The sequence below is a fragment of the Heteronotia binoei genome, chromosome 3 (assembly GCF_032191835.1).
Source record: "Heteronotia binoei isolate CCM8104 ecotype False Entrance Well chromosome 3, APGP_CSIRO_Hbin_v1, whole genome shotgun sequence".
NCBI lineage: Eukaryota > Metazoa > Chordata > Lepidosauria > Squamata > Gekkonidae > Heteronotia > Heteronotia binoei.
The window spans coordinates 89,445,268-89,466,635 of NC_083225.1; the positions used below are offsets into that span (position 1 = coordinate 89,445,268).

The 21,368-nt window shown below is 43.9% G+C and overlaps 1 protein-coding gene across 1 annotated transcript in view; it reads right to left on the reverse strand.

Moving 5' to 3' along the window:
- Window positions 1–597: 597 nt before the first annotated feature.
- Window positions 598–21,368, reverse strand: part of LOC132568392 (amine oxidase [flavin-containing] B-like) — a 96,112-nt gene continuing 75,341 nt past the window's right edge. Inside the window, exons 11-15 of the mRNA XM_060234170.1 lie at window positions 20,822–20,879; window positions 18,996–19,093; window positions 12,511–12,622; window positions 1,702–1,764; window positions 598–981 (exon numbers count right to left, since the gene is read on the reverse strand). Coding sequence (XP_060090153.1) covers window positions 823–981; window positions 1,702–1,764; window positions 12,511–12,622; window positions 18,996–19,093; window positions 20,822–20,879 — 490 coding nt within the window. The 3' untranslated portion in view covers window positions 598–822. The remainder of the gene's footprint in view (window positions 982–1,701; window positions 1,765–12,510; window positions 12,623–18,995; window positions 19,094–20,821; window positions 20,880–21,368) is intronic.

A 21,368-nucleotide genomic window follows, 5' to 3' on the forward strand; every position in this document is an offset into this window, starting at 1 on the left:
TAAAATACTAGCATGTATGTACTGGATACACTCAGATGTGGTTGCTTTTGCATTTTTGTGGTTGCTACATGCAGATGGATATTAATTCTGAATGCTTAATTTTAGGAGCTATACTGGAATGACAGCTCCATGAATATTGACTTTCTAGTAATATTTAATAAGAGGACCTGAACAGTAATGACAAGTGTTGCTATAAATATAGACTGTAGTCAATGTGTAGCTGTCTTGGTCAAATTTATTCATTTGCCCTCCCCCCACTCAAAATGAAATTTTCTCTCATTTATTAGGCTCCTGATCCCAGCGGAAGCTGGGTTCAGATAGCCGGCTCAAGGTTGACTCAGCCTTCCATCCTTCCAAGGTTGGTAAAATGAGTACCCAGCTTGATGGGGGAAAGTGTAGATGACTGGGGAAGGCAATGGCAAACCACCCCATAGAAAGTCTGCCATGACAATGTCATCATGTGACGTCACCCCAGAGTCGGAAATGACTGGTGCTTGCACAGGGGACTACTTTTTTTTTAAAGCACTAGAGACAAAGGAGAGATTCACACAGCTACTTGCCTCCTACTGTGCAATAATATTCACTATGACACTGTAGTAAGATGAATAAGGAATCTGATTTTGTTTTTTGTTTTTTAAATGGAATGAACACACACTGTGCTCCAGGCCCCATACATTTTGTGGTGGTTGCCAATTGTTCAATAGCGTAGGAAAAAGTATTAGTCCTGTTCACAAGGCAAATCTATGAGATAACTGCAATAATCACTGCTCAGCAAGAGTAAAATGATTTGTGCAAATGCACACAAAGGAAAACAGGTTCACATTAGTATATTCGCGCCAGCAGGCCCTTTTTATATGTGAAGAGTCCAGCTACAGCCACCGATGTGAAAAATGTAGAAAATCCTATCAGCTTCAGCAGTCCTGGTACAGAGGGCAGGTTCCTTTCCCAAAAGGTACTAGTCATTGGCAGGGCTGGGACATCCTAGATGGAAGAACATTAGTGATTAGGGTGGGCTCACCACCACCGGCAGAACAAAGCACCAGAAACGGAGTTTATTTGGCTGAAAGCCCTGGCTGTTAGGCACTTTTTTTGCTCTGTCTCATATTCTCATAACATGAGGAACATTTCTTTCAAATGAGAGAACACTGCATTTATCAAAATTATAACAAATGAAATTATCACATATAAAATAGAGAGTGAACATTTGTTTTTGTTTTGTGCTTCTGATCCATGTTTTAATGGATCGTTCAAAGGAAACAAAGCCCTAGCACTCCTGCTTATGCTTTACTGTAAACAGCTGTGGAACAAACTAGCAACTAACTGCTCCCTTATTTCTCTGACCAGAAGTTGCATGTTCAGTTCCTTACTGACTAATTACAGTTGTTGTTGCAGCTCCCTCTGTTGGTCAGGCTAACTATCTGTTCTGACATTTATCGTTCTCCTTGGGGCATAAATGGAAAGAACCTGCCAAAGACAACAAAGCCCAACTCTGCATTTGTTCAAATACATAAAGCAAAAAATGTATACATTGGAAATGAAAATGAAAATTCCAAGTTGGTCATTATCAGAAAAGCAACTGAAAAGATACCAGTCAATTTTATTATGCCCGTATACAAGTATGTATTGCATCTTTTGAGGAGATGCTCAAATAAATGAAACATTATTATTATTATTATTATTACCAACAAAATAAAAACTTACAAGCGATTCTGGTTCTGCTTTCTCAATTTCCCCTTGTGAAATTTTCCCCATAGCAAAAAGTATCTGAAAAGGGAGAACATCTCTTATTAAGTCTGATTCATTCTTGAACTGGAGGAACACACGTGATTTTTGCATTCCACAAATGTTGGCATCGCCAAGGTAAAGGCTTAGGAAACAATTATACACTGAAAGCACATTTCAAATCTTATTGAACTGAGTTGGATTTAAACAAAATAATGCATTATATACGTTTAAGAGAGTCAGCATCATTGAACAAATCTCTTGCTGAGCCAGTTCAGTACACAGAAAATATTTTCCACATGTAATCAGACATGAGAATAAATCTTGCACCCGCAACAAAACTTGAACAGTGAAACATTCATGCTTTTCTGGGAACAGATCTGAATATTGCAACTCTACTCTAATCCTCAACATCCAGTTTCAGGCAAATATTGTGTTTTAAATAAACTGCATAATCTACCAGAAATTATTTTAATGTAAATGTTATTAGAAAAAGCTATGGTGAAAAAATTTAACATGAAATTCCCTTTTCTAGGAGGAGCAACAAAAATATATTTTTCAGATGTTATATATTTTTATAGATTCCCTCTTGTTAATCAGTGCTGTTAAAGCATAAAAAAGACCTGCCACATTTACCCTTCTGGGCAATAACACATGCCTTCAGAAGCCCAAGTCTGGCCTGTGACAGATTCAACTCTGAATAAAAAGAATCCTGGCAACAGTCTGATTTTGCAACCTTGAGTGTTTGGAGATTCTGTGAATAAAGAGCATTGCCCTGAAGAATCCAGCCAATGAGAAAGAGAATCAAACAAGTTGGAGAAAAGTGCATCTTCTGTACAGTTGATAACTGAGCTATAATAAAAGGAAAGTTATTCTATAGGGCAAGAAAAATGTTTACCAAATATTATCGAAGCAAAATGACCTTGCATAGCTTATTTTCATGTATGAAAAACATGAATAATTAAAGTTTCATTTTTAAGACATTGGTCAAATCTTCCAAGGAAAATGATTGGTAAAAGTGCATTAATATCCACAAAAACAGAATTGTTATTGCATTTGAGATGTCCCCCCCACACACACACACAACACACAATCAAGAAAAAATGTACAAAAGTTCAAGGTAGAATGCAGTGGTTTAGGACTGGAAAACTTAAACTGCAGCACTCATCTAAATAAGTTGATATGAACTTGCTAAATATATGCATATGTACAAGGACTGGCATTTAACTAGATCAGCTGAAGATGATTAGGAGGACAGGGTGCTAAAGAGATTGAGCTATATAACAATTTGATATTTGACTATCGTTTCACTGTGTTGTATTAAGTTTTTTAAAATATGGCTCATTTGTCTGATATACTTGTCTGATATAAACTAGCATAATTAATTTTAGTTAAACTAAGCTGGTGTATTCTTAGCACAGATGAACTGGGATGTTTAAAGTGCTCTGGGGTTAACATTTGGTACAGTCTCAATAATTAATGCCTGAACTTCTATCCCTTCTACATAATTTATTTATAAAAATACAAAATACAGATGAACAAATAGCAAAAGAGTTTATTTCCAGAGGGAAAAGATCATGAATAGATCTGAGAATATTATTTAAGGAAAAGAAAACGACCCTTGGCACTTACCGTGAAGGGTCCTTCTCCTAAGAGGACTGTAGGACATCTTGGTTGTTTCCCACCGTCCAATCAGGGAGGCAGGAATTCTAAAAAATCTTCCTCTTCCTGTGGCTGCAGTTCGGGTGACTCTGAGAAGCAGTACAAAGATAATCGCATCTAAAAAACTTCTAATGTAAAAACTAACAGTCTGTCAGCAACCACAGCATTAAGCATGGCAAACCGGCAAAAAAGGCAAACCCTAAAAGGGAAAAAAGAACAGGCCAATAGGCAACAGACAATAGCACGAAAAGACTTCAGATGAAGGTTGCTAGACAAGATGCAGGAATAGACTGCCCAAGTTAGGGCGATAGACAGGAGGGCAAGATGTCCTCCTGTCCTCTTAGGAGAATTGGTAAGGGTCGTTCTCCCTAAGAGGCGGAGGACATCTTGGGTGCTCCCAGAGCAGTATGTTAATCAGGGTGGGGTTGCCCTACTCAGGCAGAACATGTTGTAGAATTCATCTACCAAAGGCCGCATCCGCCGACGCGTATGCATTCAGTTTGTAGTGTCGAATAAAGGTGGAAATAGACGACCACGTAGCTGCCTTGCACACCTCCTCAACAGAGGCGTTCTTACTGAAAGCTGCATTGGTGGCCACACTTCTGGTCAAATGCGCCGTGATCCCTGGCGGTACCCTGAGATTTAATGCCTTGTACGCCTCCGTTATACACTGCTTAATGGCATACTAATGGCCGACTTGGACACCTTCTGACCCATTCTGGGCGCCGTTACGTTGACAAACATGGAATCTGACTTGCGAAGAGGTTCTGTTCTAATTAGGTAAATCTTGATTGCCCTGCGCACGTCCAGGGTATGCCACGTGTGCTCCTTAGGGTGCTTAGGATCCGGGCAAAAAAATGGTAAGTTGATTTCTTGACTTTGGTGGAACCTAGACGATACCTTCGGCTGGAAAGTAGGATCCAGATAAAGAACAACCTTGTCCTTGTGGAACACACATAGCTCTTTCTTAACCGACAAGGCTCCGATTTCGGAGACCCTTCTGGCTGATGTTATTGCCACCAGAAATATAGTCTTCATGCACATCATCTTTAAAGGCACAGACATTAATGGCTCGAACGGCGGACTTGTTAGAGCCGAGAGCACCGGATTCAGCCTCCAAGTAGGAAAACGATGAGTTTGTGGTGGAGAACTCAAAGAAGTCCCTCTAAGAAACCGACAGATATGCGGATGTGATGTCAAATTTACGCCGTCCACCTGTTGAAGCACTGAAGACAGGGCTGCGACCTGACGCCTGAGGGTAGCTGGCTTCAGACCAGACTGAAGACCGTCCTGAAGAAATTGAAGAACCCTAGGGATAGTAGGATGTAATGGATCCACACTCTTTCTCCGGCACTACCTGTGAAAGGCTTTCCAGGATACATTATAGATCCGCGTAGTGGATTCTTTTCTGGAAGCTAGGATGGTATTAGCCACCTCGTTAGTGTAACCAAGGTCTAACAACGATCTCCTCTCAACCTCTACGCGGTCAATCTCAGCCATTCTAAATGAGGGTGCCACACCAGTCCCTGCACTAGCATGTCCGGCCAGGTTGGCAGGTGAAGTGGTTCCGCCATAGACATCTGCTGGATTGATGAGAACCAGGGATGTCGAGGCCACCAGGGTGCAACCAGGATAACCTTGGCCCCCAACAGGCTTTGGGATGACCGGAATTGGAGGAAAGGCATGTAGGTCTTGTGGCCATGGAGATGTTAGAGCGTCTGTGGCCTCCGCCTGACTGTGGTAGTACCTTGTAAAAAATCGAGGAAGTTGGTGATTCTGATGAGATGCAAATAGGTCCACCAGTGGTGGGCCAAGATGATCTACTATCTTCAGAAACAGAGTCCTGTTGAGAGACCACTCCCCCACTTGAATGCTCTTCCGACTGAGCCAATCTGCCTTGACATTGTAGGCCCCCTTGATATGTTCTGCTCTTAATGACTTCAGGTGAAGCTCTGCCCATTCGAACAGCTTCCCGGCCTCCTTGCGGAGGGAACTGGACCTGGATCCCCCTTGATTGTTTAGGTAAGCTTTCGCTGCTATATTGTCCGTTCGCACTAGAATATGTTGTCCCGATACTTGGTCCTGAAAGTGCAGCAGAGCTAAACAAATGGCCCAAAGTTCCAAGAGGTTGATCGGGAGGCTCGACTCCTTGGTTGCCCACTGACCCTGCGTGGGAATCTCGTTGAGGGTCGCCCCCCAACCCGAGAGGCTGGCATCTGAAAACAGCTGTAACTCTCCCTCCGCAAAGAAGATTCTCCCCTGACGAAGGTTGGCGGTCTTGGTCCACCACAGAAGACTCTCCTTGATGATCATGGGCACCGTCAGTGACATGGAACATCTCTCCATAATCTGGAGTTGGTATGGGCGCAGAAACATCTGTAACTGTCTGGTATGATAACAACCCCACTGCAGTGCCTCGAGATTTGAGATCAGCAGGCCCATGAGCTTTGCCAAAGTCTGAAGCGTCAATGATGACCCCTGTATCACCTGTTGCACTAACATCATGGTCTTTAAAATCTTGTCTTCCGGGAGAAAGATAGAGCTCAAGTTTGTGTCGATTATCATGCCCAGGTGTTCCAGTCTCTGAGTCGGGCGTAGGTGACTCTTGGTCAGATTGATTATGAAGCCGTGTTGTTGAAGACAGCTGACAGTGCGTCGGACGTCCTGCTTTGCATTCTTCCTCGACGATGATCTTATCAACAGGTCGTCGAGATATGGGTGCACCTGTACTCCCCTCTGCCTGAGGTGCGCAATCAAATTCACCTTGGTGAACATCCGTGGAGCCGTTGCAAGTCCGAACGGTAGGGCTCTGAATTGGTAGTGAGACCCGTTCACACAGAAACGGAGGAATCTGCAATGTGCGGGTAGAATCAGAATATGTAGATAAGCCTCTGTTACATCCAGAGAGGACATGTAATCCCAATGGTGTAGGGCCTCTGTTATTGACTTGATGGATTCCATCCTGAAGTGACATAGTTTGATATTCCTGTTCAGAAATTTTAAGTCCAAAATTGCCCTCCAGTCCCCGTTTCTTTTGGGAACTGTGAAAAAAATAGAATAAACACCTTGATATTTCTGCTTCAGAGGGACTTGTTCTATTGCAGCAATTTCTAGTAGATGGTGTATCATTTTGAAGGTGATGTCTCTCCGCCCCAGGTTCGAGCGAAGGGGGGAAATAATGAAGTGATTGCTCTGGAGGAGAAGGTGAGAGCATCCAGGGAAGCGTCCACTGAGAATTCGGCCGCCCGCAGGAGTCTGTTGGTGCCCTCCAAGATCCTTTTATCTGCATCTGGTAATAGCTGTGTTAGACGCCTTATCCACACTCTTGCTGCTCTAGAGACTATAGAGTTAGTGGCAGATGCCTTGATGGCTAGGGCCGTAGCTTCGTGGCTCCTCTTCAAAGCTAGGTCGATCTTTCTGTCCCAGTTGTCATGGACTGAACCTTGACCGTCCTCAGCTAGTAAACCATGGGACTGTAGGGCTGCAACTGGTACATCCACAAGGGTACCTGTAGCATGTCATTAGCAAAGGAGGGAAGCTCATACAACTTCTTAACAGAATTGGGGACCGGTTTGTTAGCACTTGGTTTGGCCCATTCTGATTTTAACTGGCGTTCGAAGAATTCTGGGAAGGGAAAGACCTTGTCAGAAGATCGGTACCTTGGAAAGAACTCCGTGTTCCCCTTGGGTTTATTTTTGGGATTAGCCAGAGGACTGGGAGTTTCCTGTTCCTCAGGAGAGACCTGGAGGTCCAGGGCAGACAGTACCTTGGACAGGAGTGGTTGGAACTCTTCTGCCTTGAAAAAACGTGAGGAAGGCTTTGGCGCAGTAATATCTTCTATTTCCTCATCCGATAGGAATTCGCCCTCCTCCCATTCTCCCTCATATGACTCCTCCGATTGACCCCCATATTGGGATCTCTCACCCTCCAAGAAATCACTGACTAAGGGGCCCTAGAGTGGTGGCCCTGATCCCTGGATCTCTTGGGTGATGGTGACCTGGAGGAGGAGCATGAGCTAGAGGGCCTTGGTCTCTTATGGGTAGCTGCTTTAACTGCGGCGCCCACGGTCTGCCTTATAGAGTCTAAAAATTCTGATAATAAAGAAGGCCCCATTATGGGTACGTTACACAAGCCCCTCTGGGGCTGACAGGTCTGCGCAGTTTCCTGCTCTGGCTGGACTTCATAGGAGTCGAAGTCTCCCGCCTGGAGGTTGGCATCGATGAGCCCCCACCTCTGGAAACTGCAAGACTGCTGGTCGTCCTCCTTTTGCGCCTTTTAGCGCCTTTCAAAATGGCCATCAGGGCTGCGACGGGGCCCTGAGGAGGAAGCCTCCTCTGCTGCCGATGACGACCAGCGCCGCTTTCGCTCACTCCTCTGCTTCTTGCCCCTACAGGGCACGTTGCCGGCAGCCGTGGCAAGCCCCGCGGTCATGCCGGCTCCGGGAAGCGGCCTTTCGGCTCCGCGCAATGTGCTAGGAGCCGAGTCATCCTCTAAGAAGGCGTCCTTCACTCGGCGCGCCATCTGGTGCCTCTTCGTGCCGCGGCTTGAAAATTCGGCCCGAGGCCGCCACAGCACTGCTTCCTGTAGGTATAGAGGGGAAATAGAAGAGGGTGGGGGAATCAGTGCGGAGAAGTATAGCAGATAAGGTTGAAGAGGGTTAATAGTCAAGTTGATGGAAAGATAGGAAGGACGAGAACAAGTAGGAAGAATTTTTTTTTTGTATAGTAGCCTGCAAACAAAAGGGATAGGAGCCTATCCTAAACACTTGCTCTCCCTATCGAGGCAGGAAATAGACTGAGAGAGGGGTGGTTCTCACAGCCACAGGAAGAGGAAGATTTTTTAGAATTCCTGCCTCCCTGATTGGACGGTGGGAAACACCCAAGATGTCCTCCGCCTCTTAGGGAGAAGAAAGGATTTGTTTTCCTGGCAACTAATATACTGTATATTATGTGAGTGGAGTTCCACAAGGACTTGCAGGGTTGGGGGGGGGGGAATCTCAATTTCTGCTGTATCCCTTCCTGTACTATTTCCTCTTTCCTTCCCCTGGCAGCCCCCATAACCTTTTTTTTTGTCCTGATTCTTCTTCTTTCCATCCACTGGCCAGCCTATTATCTGCTACCATGTCTGAAAATTTCCTTCTTCCATACCCTTGAAAGTTTCTCCCCAGGAAAAGTCTTGCAAAACCAAGAGTTACCAACTCAGGGTTGGGAAATTCCAGGATATTAGGAGGTGGAGCCTGGGGTCCAATTAGGGTAGCCAGAATTTCCAGACCTCCTGTTATGATGGCAGGAGGCTTCCTGCTGATCACTGGTATTGCCTACCATCACTGGGAGGAGTAGAGGGAGGAAAATAAAAATAAAATCAGTCAGCCTCTGTTACACCACATCACTTCCAAGTTTTACCATAGAGTTTCTGACTATTCTTAGAAATATTGTTATTTTTGGATTATAGGTAAGTTGGCAACTATAACTAAGCCAGGCTGTGCAATTGCCACTGGACCAGGCTGAAATGTGTGGTAGCCACTACTGCTGCCACACCAGGTCAAGTTGTGCGGGTAGTGAGTATCCTGTAGTCACTGCTGAATATGTCACCAGCAACTTCTCCTCCATCAGGGGACATGACAGTGGGTATTTCAGCAACCTTGTCAACTCCATTGAGTTAATATAAAAATTAAACAATAAGGGGGCAATGATACATCCTTGTTTCACCCCTTTCCAAACTGGGATGTTGTCAGACAGATGCCCTCAGAATTTACATCTCACCGACAGGTAATTGTCTTCATGAAGAGTATGCATGTGGACAAGCAGTCTACAGTCTACTGTGGAGGCTTCAAGTTTTAACCAGAGTCTATTACAAGAAACACTATCAAAGACCATGCTATAATCAACAAAAGCTGAAAACAATGCCCCGTTCAGTGTAGCTGAATATTTCTCTACCAAGTGGTGCATAATAAAGTTGATCCACTGTGGAATTACTTCTGAATCCTGCTTGTTCCTCAGATAAAATGTTCTACCTGTCAATCCAGTCCCAGAGCTTCCAAACGTTAGAGACCAAACGTTAGAGAATTGGAAATAGGCTGTGAGGCTTTCGCGAAATTTTTTGCAGACAAAATCACATCGCTCCGCCAGGACCTGCCCATCACCTTGGATACAGTATGTGAGCCCGAGGCCCCGTGCCTGTCTTCCGATTTAATCCTGGATCACTTCAACCCGCTCAGCCTGGAGGAAGTTGACAGAATTCTCTCCTCTGCACGCCCTACAACTTGCGATTTGGACCCATGCCCCTCCTGGCTAATTAAACCCTGCCTGAGGGAGCTTGAATGTCCTTTACGGGACATCATAAATAGATCCCTCTCGGAGGGGCGCTTTCCATCATCTCTAAAAGAGGCTTTGGTCCGTCCCCTCTTGAAAAAAAGTACAGCGGATCCGGCCGAATTGGCAAACTACCGACCGGTCTCTAATTTACCGTTTTTAGGTAAAATTATAGAGAGGGCAGTGGCGTCACAGTTGCAGAGCTTTCTGGATGACGCTTCCATCCTAGACCCTTGCCAGTCCGGCTTTCGCCCGGGTTACGGGATGGAGACAGTACTGGTCGCCCTGGTAGATTATCTCCAACGGCACCTGGATCGGGGCGGTGTGGCGGTGCTGATGTTGTTGGACCTGTCGGCTGCGTTCGACACGGTTGACCATCGGCTACTGACCCGCCGCCTCGCCGATGTAGGGGTGAGGGGGTCTGCCTTACAATGGCTTGCCTCCTTCCTCGAGGATCGGGGACAAAGGGTGGCAGTTGGGGGCGAGCGGTCCCAGAGGCGCACACTGGACTGTGGAGTGCCTCAGGGGGCAGTTCTCTCACCAATGCTATTTAATATCTATATGCGCCCCCTTGCCCAGATTGCCAGGAGACATGGACTTGGGTGCCATCAATATGCAGATGACACCCAACTCTATCTGCTAATGGACGGCCGGCCTGACTGCGTCCCAGAGAATTTAGACCGGGCCCTGCAGGATTTGGCAACCTGCTTGAGGAAGAGCGGGCTGAAACTGAATCCAGCGAAGACAGAAGTCCTTTGTCTGGATCGGGGTGCTCGGGGAGGGGAAATACCTCTCCCGGTCTTTGACGGGGCGCCGCTGAAAGCGGCGCACCGGGTTAAGAGCCTGGGAGTTTTACTGGAGCCTGCATTATCAATGGAGGCCCAGATTGCAGCCACTGCCAAGTCAGCCTTTTTCCATCTAAGGCGGGCAAAGCAGTTGGCTCCCTTCCTAGAGCGCCAAGATCTGGCAATGGTGCTTCATGCAACGGTCACCTCGAGACTGGATTACTGTAATGCCCTCTACATGGGGCTGCCTCTGTACCGAACCCGGAAGCTGCAGCTGGTGCAGAACGCAGCGGCTAGACTGTTGCTGGGACTCCCTAAATGGGAGCACATACAGCCTGGGCTGCGCGAACTGCACTGGCTGCCAGTTACATACCGGGTTCGTTACAAAGTGCTGGTCATTACCTTTAAAGCCCTATATGGTCGAGGACCTGTCTACCTTAGGGACCGTCTCTCCCCATATGAACCCCAGAGAGCACTGAGGTCAGCCAGGAAAAACTTGCTGACTATCCCCGGACCGAGAGAGGTGAAGTTGCAAAGCACCCGTAACCGGGCCTTCTCCTCTATAGCCCCGAGCCTATGGAACCAACTTCCAGAGGAAATGCGGGCCCTGCGGGACCTAGAACAGTTCCGCAGGGCCTGCAAGACCTTCCTCTTCAGACTAGCTTTCGCTGATGAAAATGGAAATTGCGAAGGAAACCGCCATCAGAAAAAGTAAACATAGCATTAGCACTTTTACTAATTTAATTAATTTAATTTTAAAACTTAACCAGATTTTAATTAAACGCTTATAATGTCTAATGTAATTTTATCCATTTGTATAATCAACCCTGAACTATGTTGTTAGCCGCCCTGAGCCTGCTCCGGCGGGGAGGGCGGGATACAAATAACATTTGTTGTTGTTGTTGTTGTTGTTCCAATCTAAATAGCTGGAATGCAGCTTGCCCACCACACTAAGCAGGCTGATTGGGTGATAGTTGGAAGGATCTAATCTCGCCCCATTTTTATATATAGGGATGATGACAGTCAAGCCCCAGTCACAAGATATCTTAGCAATTTGATCAACATAGGTGAAAAGTGCTGCAAGAACGAGTGCCCACCATTCAATATCTGTTTTAATCCACTCCAGAGGGATCAAATCAGTCCCAGGAGTCTTCTCCAACTTTATTTTGGCTATAAGCGTCTTAACTTCTGCAAGTGATACTGGGAGCTAAAGTGGAAGATTATCTATATTTACTGGGAGGGCAGCACCCCTGGTTACTCTCAGCAGCATAAAGTGCAGAAAAGTGGTTCTCCCAGATTTTGACAGAAATCTCACAAGACAGTTTTGGGTCATCTGGTTGGATACCTCCAGAAACTGTTTCCCAAAAGACAGATGCATCTTTAAGTTTGGCAGCCTGATTGAACTGAAGCCAAGCCATTTTTATTGCCTCTCTTTTCTGTTTAATTAGGTTTTTGTATTGTTACTTTAAGGCTTATAAATCTGGGGGGGACTTTTGTGAGGTTCTGAGCCTTACTGCAATTAGCTTAGCTATACATTGATTCTTTTTTGCTATCTGGCATTCTTGATCAAACCATGGTTTTAAGGCATGCCTATTTTTGGGGGGAGGTGCCTGAGGCCAGGTTGCTTTTGGTAAACAGATCCTGCCATTAATGACCTGTATGTAACATTCTAAAATGGCTTTAGAATGAGTGCTCCCAATCATTATACTATGAAGCTGAACAATCCTATCAGAATTAAGAAAGGCTTTAGATTAGTTGTTTACATTTTTAGACCATCTGATCACTTGTGGCCTGCAGCATCTACTAACTCTTTCACAATTTTAAACGTTAATTGAACTGATGAGTTTTGGAAGATTAATGCTACATTTGATAGGCAAATTATCACTATCTTGATGTGACCCAACTCTTAGATGGACTATAGGATCTAACATTGTACTTGAAGCTAGAACATAAGCTAGCTCCTCAGGAATGTCTCTCTTAACTTCACCATTCAGAATAAGCAAGTCTCTGATGAACAGCACCCTTTATACCTCTCTGGCTGCTCTCTCTCCAGCCTGTATTGCACCTTCCATGTAACCGCTCCATTCTGAAGCTGTCTCAGTCCCAGCAAAGAAGATTCTCCCAACAGGCTGGCGAATGATCCTTCAAAAAAGAGAGAGAATATGAAAAAAAATGACACATTTTCCTGACTGCAAATGAGCCAAGCCTATTTCATTAATTTGATTCCCTATCACAAATTGTCTCTGGCTTCACTAAAATATCTAGAGACTCTTAGACTGCAACTCTTAATCACTGCAACTCAGTGCAACACAGCAGTGTGTGTAAAGTGCTGTCAAGACACAGCCAACATGGCTTTTAAGGCAAGTGAGAATCAGAGGTAGTTTGCCTTTGCCTTTCTCTGCAGAGTCTTCCTTTGTGGTCTCTTGTCCAAGTACTGACCCTACTTAGCTTCTGAGATTATGGGATATAGCTATACTATGCCACCTTATTGGTATAAATCTATACACGATAAAGGATTCACTGGTGGTGACTGAAGACAAGACCACCATTAGCAACATATCATTGCCATCAAATGAACACATTAAAAAGCATCCTGGCTTAGTCAGTGCCTGAACATGTTTTCATAAATGTCACTGATCTCTGAAGCAATGTTTGTGCAAAGGATATCCTAGCATGAGGTGATCTGCCACTGCATGTAAGTGATGTGAAGGGGAGCTGAATCAAGGCATTTGAATTCTGCCGAGTTTTCAAAATATTTGCATTTATTGATTTCCCATCCAATTTACTACATGTTTTATACCATCCAGGGCTCCTTATTTCCCAAGCTGTGATCAATTCCTGAATCAGTTTCCTTTGGAGGCGGGCCACTGGAAGCTTGCATAGTTTTGTGATCATGTGTTTCTTTATAAATGTTCAAGCTGAGAGGTTTTGTAGGGGTACAGGAGCAAGAAAACAAACAGAAGCACAACAATAATCAATATCCCAATAATGTTCATCTCCTCCGCAGAAAATGTGCTACATTCTAAAAGTTACAGAAAGTGCATCCCTTTTAATGCACTCTGCAAGCCATCTCCAAAACTATCTGCAGGTGTTTCCCCCTGCATATCTAACATATTGTTTTAATCAGCTTAATTACCTGCTGGTTCAGTTTATGAGCAGGACACAGAAACAGAAAGTTACCTTACACTGCATCTTTCAGAACACTGGTCTATAAAAATTAGCGTTAACTACTATGACTGGCAATGGCTTTCCATGATCTTAGGCAGTGAGTGGTCTTTCATATTCCCTGCTACCTGTTCCTCTTCAGTGAAGATGCCAGGGATTGAATTTGGGATCTTCCATGTGCAAAGCTGATGCTGTACTACTCAGTCATGGCCTGACCTCATTATCAGAGTGGCAATCATTTTCAGAGCCGTTAGGAAGTTTAGAATGTGTGCATTTTGTGTGGGTGTATCTGCACTGCTTACTCTCAGCTGAACATGGGTCTTCAAGTCTGAGTTTGTGTGGTTGCTGGGGAACTCCTGTTTGTTTGTTTTGAGTGGCTGTAGGTGATTTCAGCAGGTGATTGTTGCTGATTGGGAGTGTCTGTGTTGCCTGGGGCTGACTGCTGGCCCACCCTCTTTGCATTTATAAGGCTGCACCTTGCCAGAGGTGCAAGCCTTTGGCATGAGCCGAAGGGCGAGAGATAAAGGGCTCGGCCTGTGGCTCTTAGCCTGGGGGCTCTGAAGAAAGCCCAGGAAGGACCAGGAAGCAAGGGCCCTAGTCTCCTTGTGTCCCAATAAGGTAAGTAAGCTTTCTACAAGGAGAGCCACATAAACACAAAAGGTATTAAAGGGTGGATTGTATATTTAAAAAGCAATTATGAAAGCAGAATGCCAGCAGGGGGGTGAGGGCTATCCAGTGTATTGCACTGAGTGTCACATGTACAACTATCAGCCCACTGGACAGAAGTCTTGGGTGTGTGCTCGATGCAAGGAGCTCCTGGTCCTCAGGGAACAAGTTTGCACCCTTGAGGCCAAGGTGGCTAACCTGGAGAAGCAGAGACAGTTGGATAGGCACTCAAAGATGACTCTCGGGGACATATTAGATGTGTCCCACTCTGAAAATGGTAGTCCCGCTGCTGCTAGGGAGCATGAGGGTTGAGAGGGAACAGGCACTGTGCTGAGGATATGGGAAATGTGCCTTCAGAAGGGACCTCTTCTTCAGTGGGTATCCTTTCATGTCAAGGAACCATCCCTGGGCAGGAAGGGAGTGGGACTCTTGGTAGTTGGTGATTTGATCCTTAGGCAAGTGGATAGCTGGGTGGCAAAACCATGTACTGACCATATGGTGACTTGCCTGCCTGGTGCAAAGGGAGACAACATTACGCATGCTGTAGATGGGCTGATAGTGCTAGGGAGGACCCAGTGGTCGTGGCACATGTCTGCACTAACAATGTGGGGAAATGCAGTCGTGAGGTCATGGAGGAAAAATTTAGGCTGCTGGGCAGGAGAGTCAAGGCCAGGACCTCCAAGGTAGCCGTCTCAGAACTGCTACCCGTTCCACACGCAGAGCAGGAGAGACAGGAACAAATTAGGAGTCTCGGTGCGTGGATGAGACAATGGTGTAGGGAGGAAGGGTTCAAGTTTGTTAGGCACCGGGATGCTTTTTGGAACAAGTGGGAGCTGTACAAAAGAGACGATCTCCACTTGCTCCAAAAGGGAACCAGTCTGCTGGCGCTTAAAATCAAAAAGGTGGCAGAGCAGTTTTTAAACTGAATCGTGGAGGAAAGCTGACAGGAGATGAAATGTCTCTGGTTCAGGATGACTCATCTCAAAGAGATGAAGGGTTAGTTGTTACTTTTCTACCAGGCAATGGAATAGAGTTGTCACTGAGACAGTGAGAAACAGTATGGACTGGACTGGCAAAGTCTCAAGGCAGCAGGAGGAAGGTTGCGGGCCTAATTTGCCTGGGAAATTATAGATGTTTATATACAATGCTAGAAGTGTCCGAGGTAAATTGGGGAGTTGGATGCTTAGTGTTAGGGGAAAATATAGACATTGTATTTCAGAAACTTGGTGGAATTAGGAAAATCAGTCAGATATGGTGATTCCTGGATATAAATTATATCGGAAGGATAGGGAGGGAAGAGTTGGAGGCGGGGTGGCTCTGTATGTCAGAGAGGGTATACAGTCCAGTAAGACTGAGAAGGTCAGAGAATTAGCTTCTAGAAATGCTTTGGGTCAAAATAGTGGGCCCAAAAGGAAGCTTAACTTTGGGAGTTTGTCATCGCCCACCAGATCAAAAGATAGAGTCTGATTATAAAATGATGAAAGAATTAAAGGTAGTGGCTAGACGTAAAAACTATGTCATAATAGGTGATTTTAACTATCCACACATTGATTGAGTCAATATGTGTTCAGGTCTGTAGAAAGAGAGTGAGTTTCTAGACACTCTTAATGACTGCTATAGAGCAGATGGTCACGAAACCCACCAGGGGAGAGGCAATCCTGACCTTGGTTCTAAGTAATACCCAAGATCTGGTGAGAGATGTAAAAGTGATTGTACCACTTGGGAGCAGTGACCATAATGTTATTGAGTTCACCATTTGTCTAAATAGAGAGTTGCCCAAAAAGACCAACATAACCACTTTTAACTTTTTTTTTGTTTTTTTAATAGTCTTTTTTATTTTTTCCAAAATCCAAATACACAAAAGAAATACAAAAAAAACCCCAAAAGCAAACAACATAACAACATAAATTAGTAACTTCTCTGAGATGGAGGCGGCATGTGAGGAGGAAATGGAAAGGAAAGGTAAATAGGGTCAAAACCCTTGGGGAAGCTTGGAGGCCATCTAAAACGACAATCCAAGAAACTCAGATAAAATGTATATTGCAAGTCAGGAAAGGCACAAATAGGTACAGAAAAAGACCTACATAGTTAAAAAATAAAGTAATGGAAGTTGTAAAAGGTAAGAAAGATGGTGGAAAGCTAGGTAAGTGGTGGAAAGCTAGTTCAAGTAAGGTTAATAAAAGGGAACAAAGGCTGTGGCAAATCAAATGCAAGTCTGTGATCAGGCAGGCGAAAAGGGACTATGAGTAGCATATTGCAAAAAACATAAAGACCAATAATAAAAATTTCTTCAAATACATTAGAAGCAGAAAACCAGTCAAGGAAGCAGTGGGGCCCTTGGATAATCAAGAGGCAAAAGGATTACTGAAGGAGAATAGGGAAATGGCTGAGAAGCTGAATGCATTTTTTTGCCTCCGTCTTCACTATGGAAGATGAGAAGTGTTTGCCCACTCCAGAACTGCTGATTTTGGGAGAGGTGTTGAAAGACTTGAGACAGATTGAGGTGATGAGCGAGGAGGTCCTACGACTGATAGACAATTTAAAAACCGATAAGTCACCAGGCCTGGATGGCATACATCCAAGAGTTCTGAAAGACTCCTGGCAAAAATATGTAATCTTTCATTGAAATCTGCCCCCTTTCCTGAGGACTGGAAGGTAGCTAATGCCACCCCCATCTTTAAAAAGGGTTCCAAAGGAGATCCAGGAAATTACAGGCCAATCAGTCTGACTTCAACCAGGAAAGTTAGTGGAGAGGAGACCATTATTAAAGAGAGAATTAGTAGCCACATTGATGAACAAAAACTGTTGAGGAAGACTCAGCATAGGTTCTGTAAGGGAAGATCTTCTCTCACTAACCTGTTAAGAGTTCTTTGATGGGGTGAACAAACATGTGGACAAAGGGGACCCATAGATGTTGTTTATCTTGACTTCCAGAAAGCTTTTGATAAAGTTCCTCATCAAAGGCTCCTAAGTAAACTCAAGAGTCATGGGGTAAAAGGACAAATCCTCTTGTGGATCAAAAACTGACTAATTAATAGGAAACAGAGAGTGAGTATAAATGGGCTATTTTCTCAGTGGATGGTGGTAAGGAGTGGGGTGCCGCAAGGCTCAGTACTGGGTCCCATGCTCTTTAACTTATTCATTAATGATTTGGAGTTGGGAGTAAGCAGTGAAGTGGCTAAGTTTGTGGATGACATTAAATTGTTCAGAGTGGTGAGAACTAGAAAAGATTGTGAGGCACTCCAAAGGGATCTGTTGAAGCTGAACAAGTGGGCGTCAACATGGCAAATGAGGTTCAAGGTGGCAAAGTGCAAGGTAATGCACATTAGGGCCAAAAATCCTCACTATAAATACAAGTTGATGTGGTGTGAATTGGAGGAGACTGACCAAGAGAGAGGTCTTCGGGTCATGGTAGATAACTCACTGAAAATGTCAAGACAGTGTGCGACTGCAATAAAAAAGGCCAATGCTATGCTGCGAATTATTAGGAAGGGAATTGAAAACAAATCAGCCAGTATCATAATGCCCCTGTATAAGTCGATAGTGCAGCCTCATTTGGAGTATTGTGTACAATTCTGGTAACTGCACCTCAAAAAAGATGTTATAGCATTGAAAAAGTGTAGAAAAGGGCAACTAGAATGATTAAAGGGTTGGAACACTTTCCCTATGAAGAAAGGTTAAAACGCCTGGGGCTCTTTAGCTTGGAGAAATGTTGACTATGGGGTGACATGATCGAGGTTTACAAGATTATGCATGGGATAGAGAAGGTAGAGAAAGAAGTACTTTTCTCCTTTCTCACAATACGACAACTCATGGGCACTCTGAAATTGCTGAGCAGTCGGGTTAAAACGGATAAAAGGAAGTACTTCTTTACCCAAAGGGTGATTAACATGTGGAATTCACTGCCACAGGAGGTGGTGGCAACTACAAGCATAGCCAGCTTCAAGAGGGGATTGGATAAACATATGGAGCAGAGGTCCATTAGTAGCTATTAGCCACAGTGTATTGTTGGAACTCTCTGTCTGTAGCAAGTTATGCTCTGTATTCCTGGTGTTTGGGAGGGGCAACAGGGTGAGAGCTTCTGGTGTCCTGGCCCCACTGATGGGCCTCCTGGTGGCACCTGCGTTTTTTTGGCCACTGTATGGCACAGTGTTGGACTGGATGGGCCATTGGCCTGATCCAACATGGCTTATCTTATGTTTTTATGTTCTTAAGATTAGCACTAACAATTTAATTGGTTTGATGACTCGGTGGACTTATTTATTACTCACATATTATAAATTTAGATATTTTTTTTTAGAAAAAAAACCCCTGCATTTGCCAGATGCAGAAGGCTGTTTGTTGCTGTAATAATGTAAGTAATTACCATGCAACACTTAAGTATATTTTTTTCAAATAATAAAGTCTTTTGATAAAAGTTATTTTCATTAAAAATCCATATATAACATCTGTGCCAGTACTGGTAACAATTAAAATAAGAATCACAATTAATTAGATATATGGCTGTCAATCAGCAACAGAATGTATAGCTTTAATTAATTCATAGGTGGAAAACAGCAAACACTAATTGTCATGATTCACAAATCAAAGACTGACCACTTTCTAACTATATTGTTGTATAATTTTGCTACTTTTTTTTTTGCCAAGTCCATGAATGAGACATCCCTGTTTACTGTTATCATACCTTCCATACTGAGTCATTATTCCAGGTGGAAAATAGGCTGTGTAACACCCTCCAGAATACTGCTCTTCACACCAGTTCTTCTCTTCATAATGTACTGGCTAGAAGGCAAATTAAACAAAGTGTGAAGAACAAACCTGAAGACGAGAGTTCCTATGATGATATGCAAAATGTATTTCCTTCACCAATGGAGACTATATTTCCTTCATAAATGAAGGAAACAACTATCCAGTTTCCAACAAGTACATCTCTCTCACTACAGCCTCTTTCTCATTCTGTTCCTGGGGTTAGTCTGAGGATAGGGTTCCCAGGTCCAATTCAAGAAATATCTGGGGACTCTGAGGATGGAACCAGGAGACACTGGGGTGGAGCCTGCAGCAAGGTTGTGATAAGCATGCATAATTACACTCCACAGGGAGTTCTGGCTATCACAATTAAAGGGACCACACAGCTTCCCTCCACTGGAAATAATTAAGGATAGGGGCACCTTCTTTGGGAGTTCATATAATTGGACCCCCTAGTCCAAATCCCCTAGTTCAAATTCACAATCTGCACGCAACGGTGCAGCAACATGATTCCAGTGAGAACCGTTGCATGCAGATTGTGAGTCACAAGCTTGAGTTAATGAAAGTAGTTGCCTGAGCATGGGTTCCTAGTACAATAATGCAGCCTGTTGAAGTATAAATGAAACATGGGAATAGCTGGAATTGTGTTGCTGCACCGGGTGGACAGTGGACTGCTGCCTGAAGGATTTTGAATACGGGGTACTTCCTGTGACTAGAAGCTTTACTGAACAGCAGGAGTTGGTACCTTTCATCGAATTTAGCATCCAGGATTGGACTATTTTGATTTCTTTGAATGAAATGGACTTTGAGAGACATTGAAAAATTTAAAAAGACACAAGCATGCTGATAAAGGGTTGTATGTGAATAAATGTTGCAATATAGGTATTTGAAGCATATCATACACAGCTTTTGGTTCTATGTATTTAATTACCCACCTGGGGACTGGCAATCTTATCTGAGCAGCATGGGGGGCATTTTGGGCTGAAGTAGAAGAAACAAAGTGAAGTTGCGCTATGTGGACAAAGATCTCTTATGTGTACAGAAACTACTTGTGGATCCATGCCGATATTTTAATTTCTTTCTTCTATATTCTGGAAGTTCCTTTAAATTCTTGGCTTTTATGCAAAACCAAAAGTGCATATCAACCAGGCCTCATTTTGGGCAGGAGCTCACAGGAACGGAGCTCCGGAATCTCTAAATTGTATTGTGCTCTTTCTTTCTTACATTACCCCCCCCCCCAAAAAAAAATACTTCTGGGCACCATTGTTGAAACCCCCTGTGAGAACTTTGCTGAACTCTAAGTTTTGACAAACTTTCTAATATTTTCCCCCACAACAAAATGGGGAAATAACCGAAACATATAAAGCAGACAGATGGAAATCATCATGCCAATCTGACCACATAGAAGAAAATAATTTAAAAAGTATGATGGGAGTAAGGTTTTATTATAACAATTATAATTCAAGAAGCATTTAATGGTGGATGCTGAGTTGATATAATTAACACACCTTCCAGTGAGGTCAGGGGTGTATGGCATTTACAAATGAGTTATGCAAATGAGTTGTGCTAATGAGCTCCAGCATCTCTTTTTCTACAAAATGACCCCTGATATCAACCATTTAATGAGCAGTGAATTTTGTTTGCAGTATTTTCGTTTTGATATTTTGAAAATCCAACTTGAAAATTCATAAAGAGATCATTAAACTAATGTTCTGTGTATGGTGTGAACAAGATGGTATAATATGCTGATCATTAAGTTCTCACATGTAAGGCCTCCGGTGATCCCAACACCTTTGCATAGAGCTCACAAATCTGAGTTTTTCTGTAGAAGAGAAGTAAACAAGCCCAAAATATAACATTGATCTTTACTTACTTTTAGAAAACAAATAATAGTATGATCCACAAGCTGGATGTAAATATTTACATTTTTAAGATTTAGGTTCATTCTGACATCACTTTAAACCAACTTTAAGCTGACAAGGGCATGCATCTGGTTCACTGTTTCAATCAGATATGTCTATTCTCCCCAGGGCTATAGCCAAGATTTCAAATTTAGTGGGGCACACAGCCAGGATCTTTTGTTTAGGGTGGCCACTGACCAGGCTCTTGGTACTGGAATGCAATCTCTGCCATGTTGATCACTCACCACCCCACCAGCCATGACTGAAGGCAAGGAGGGAGGGAAGCAGATGCTCTACCACTGAGCCACAGCCCCTCCCTTATTCTAAATATGTGTAAATTTCCATCCAGGAACATCATTCTGGGCAAATTTTATACTTTTGGGGTCATCTTTTTGGGGGGATTGGGGGCT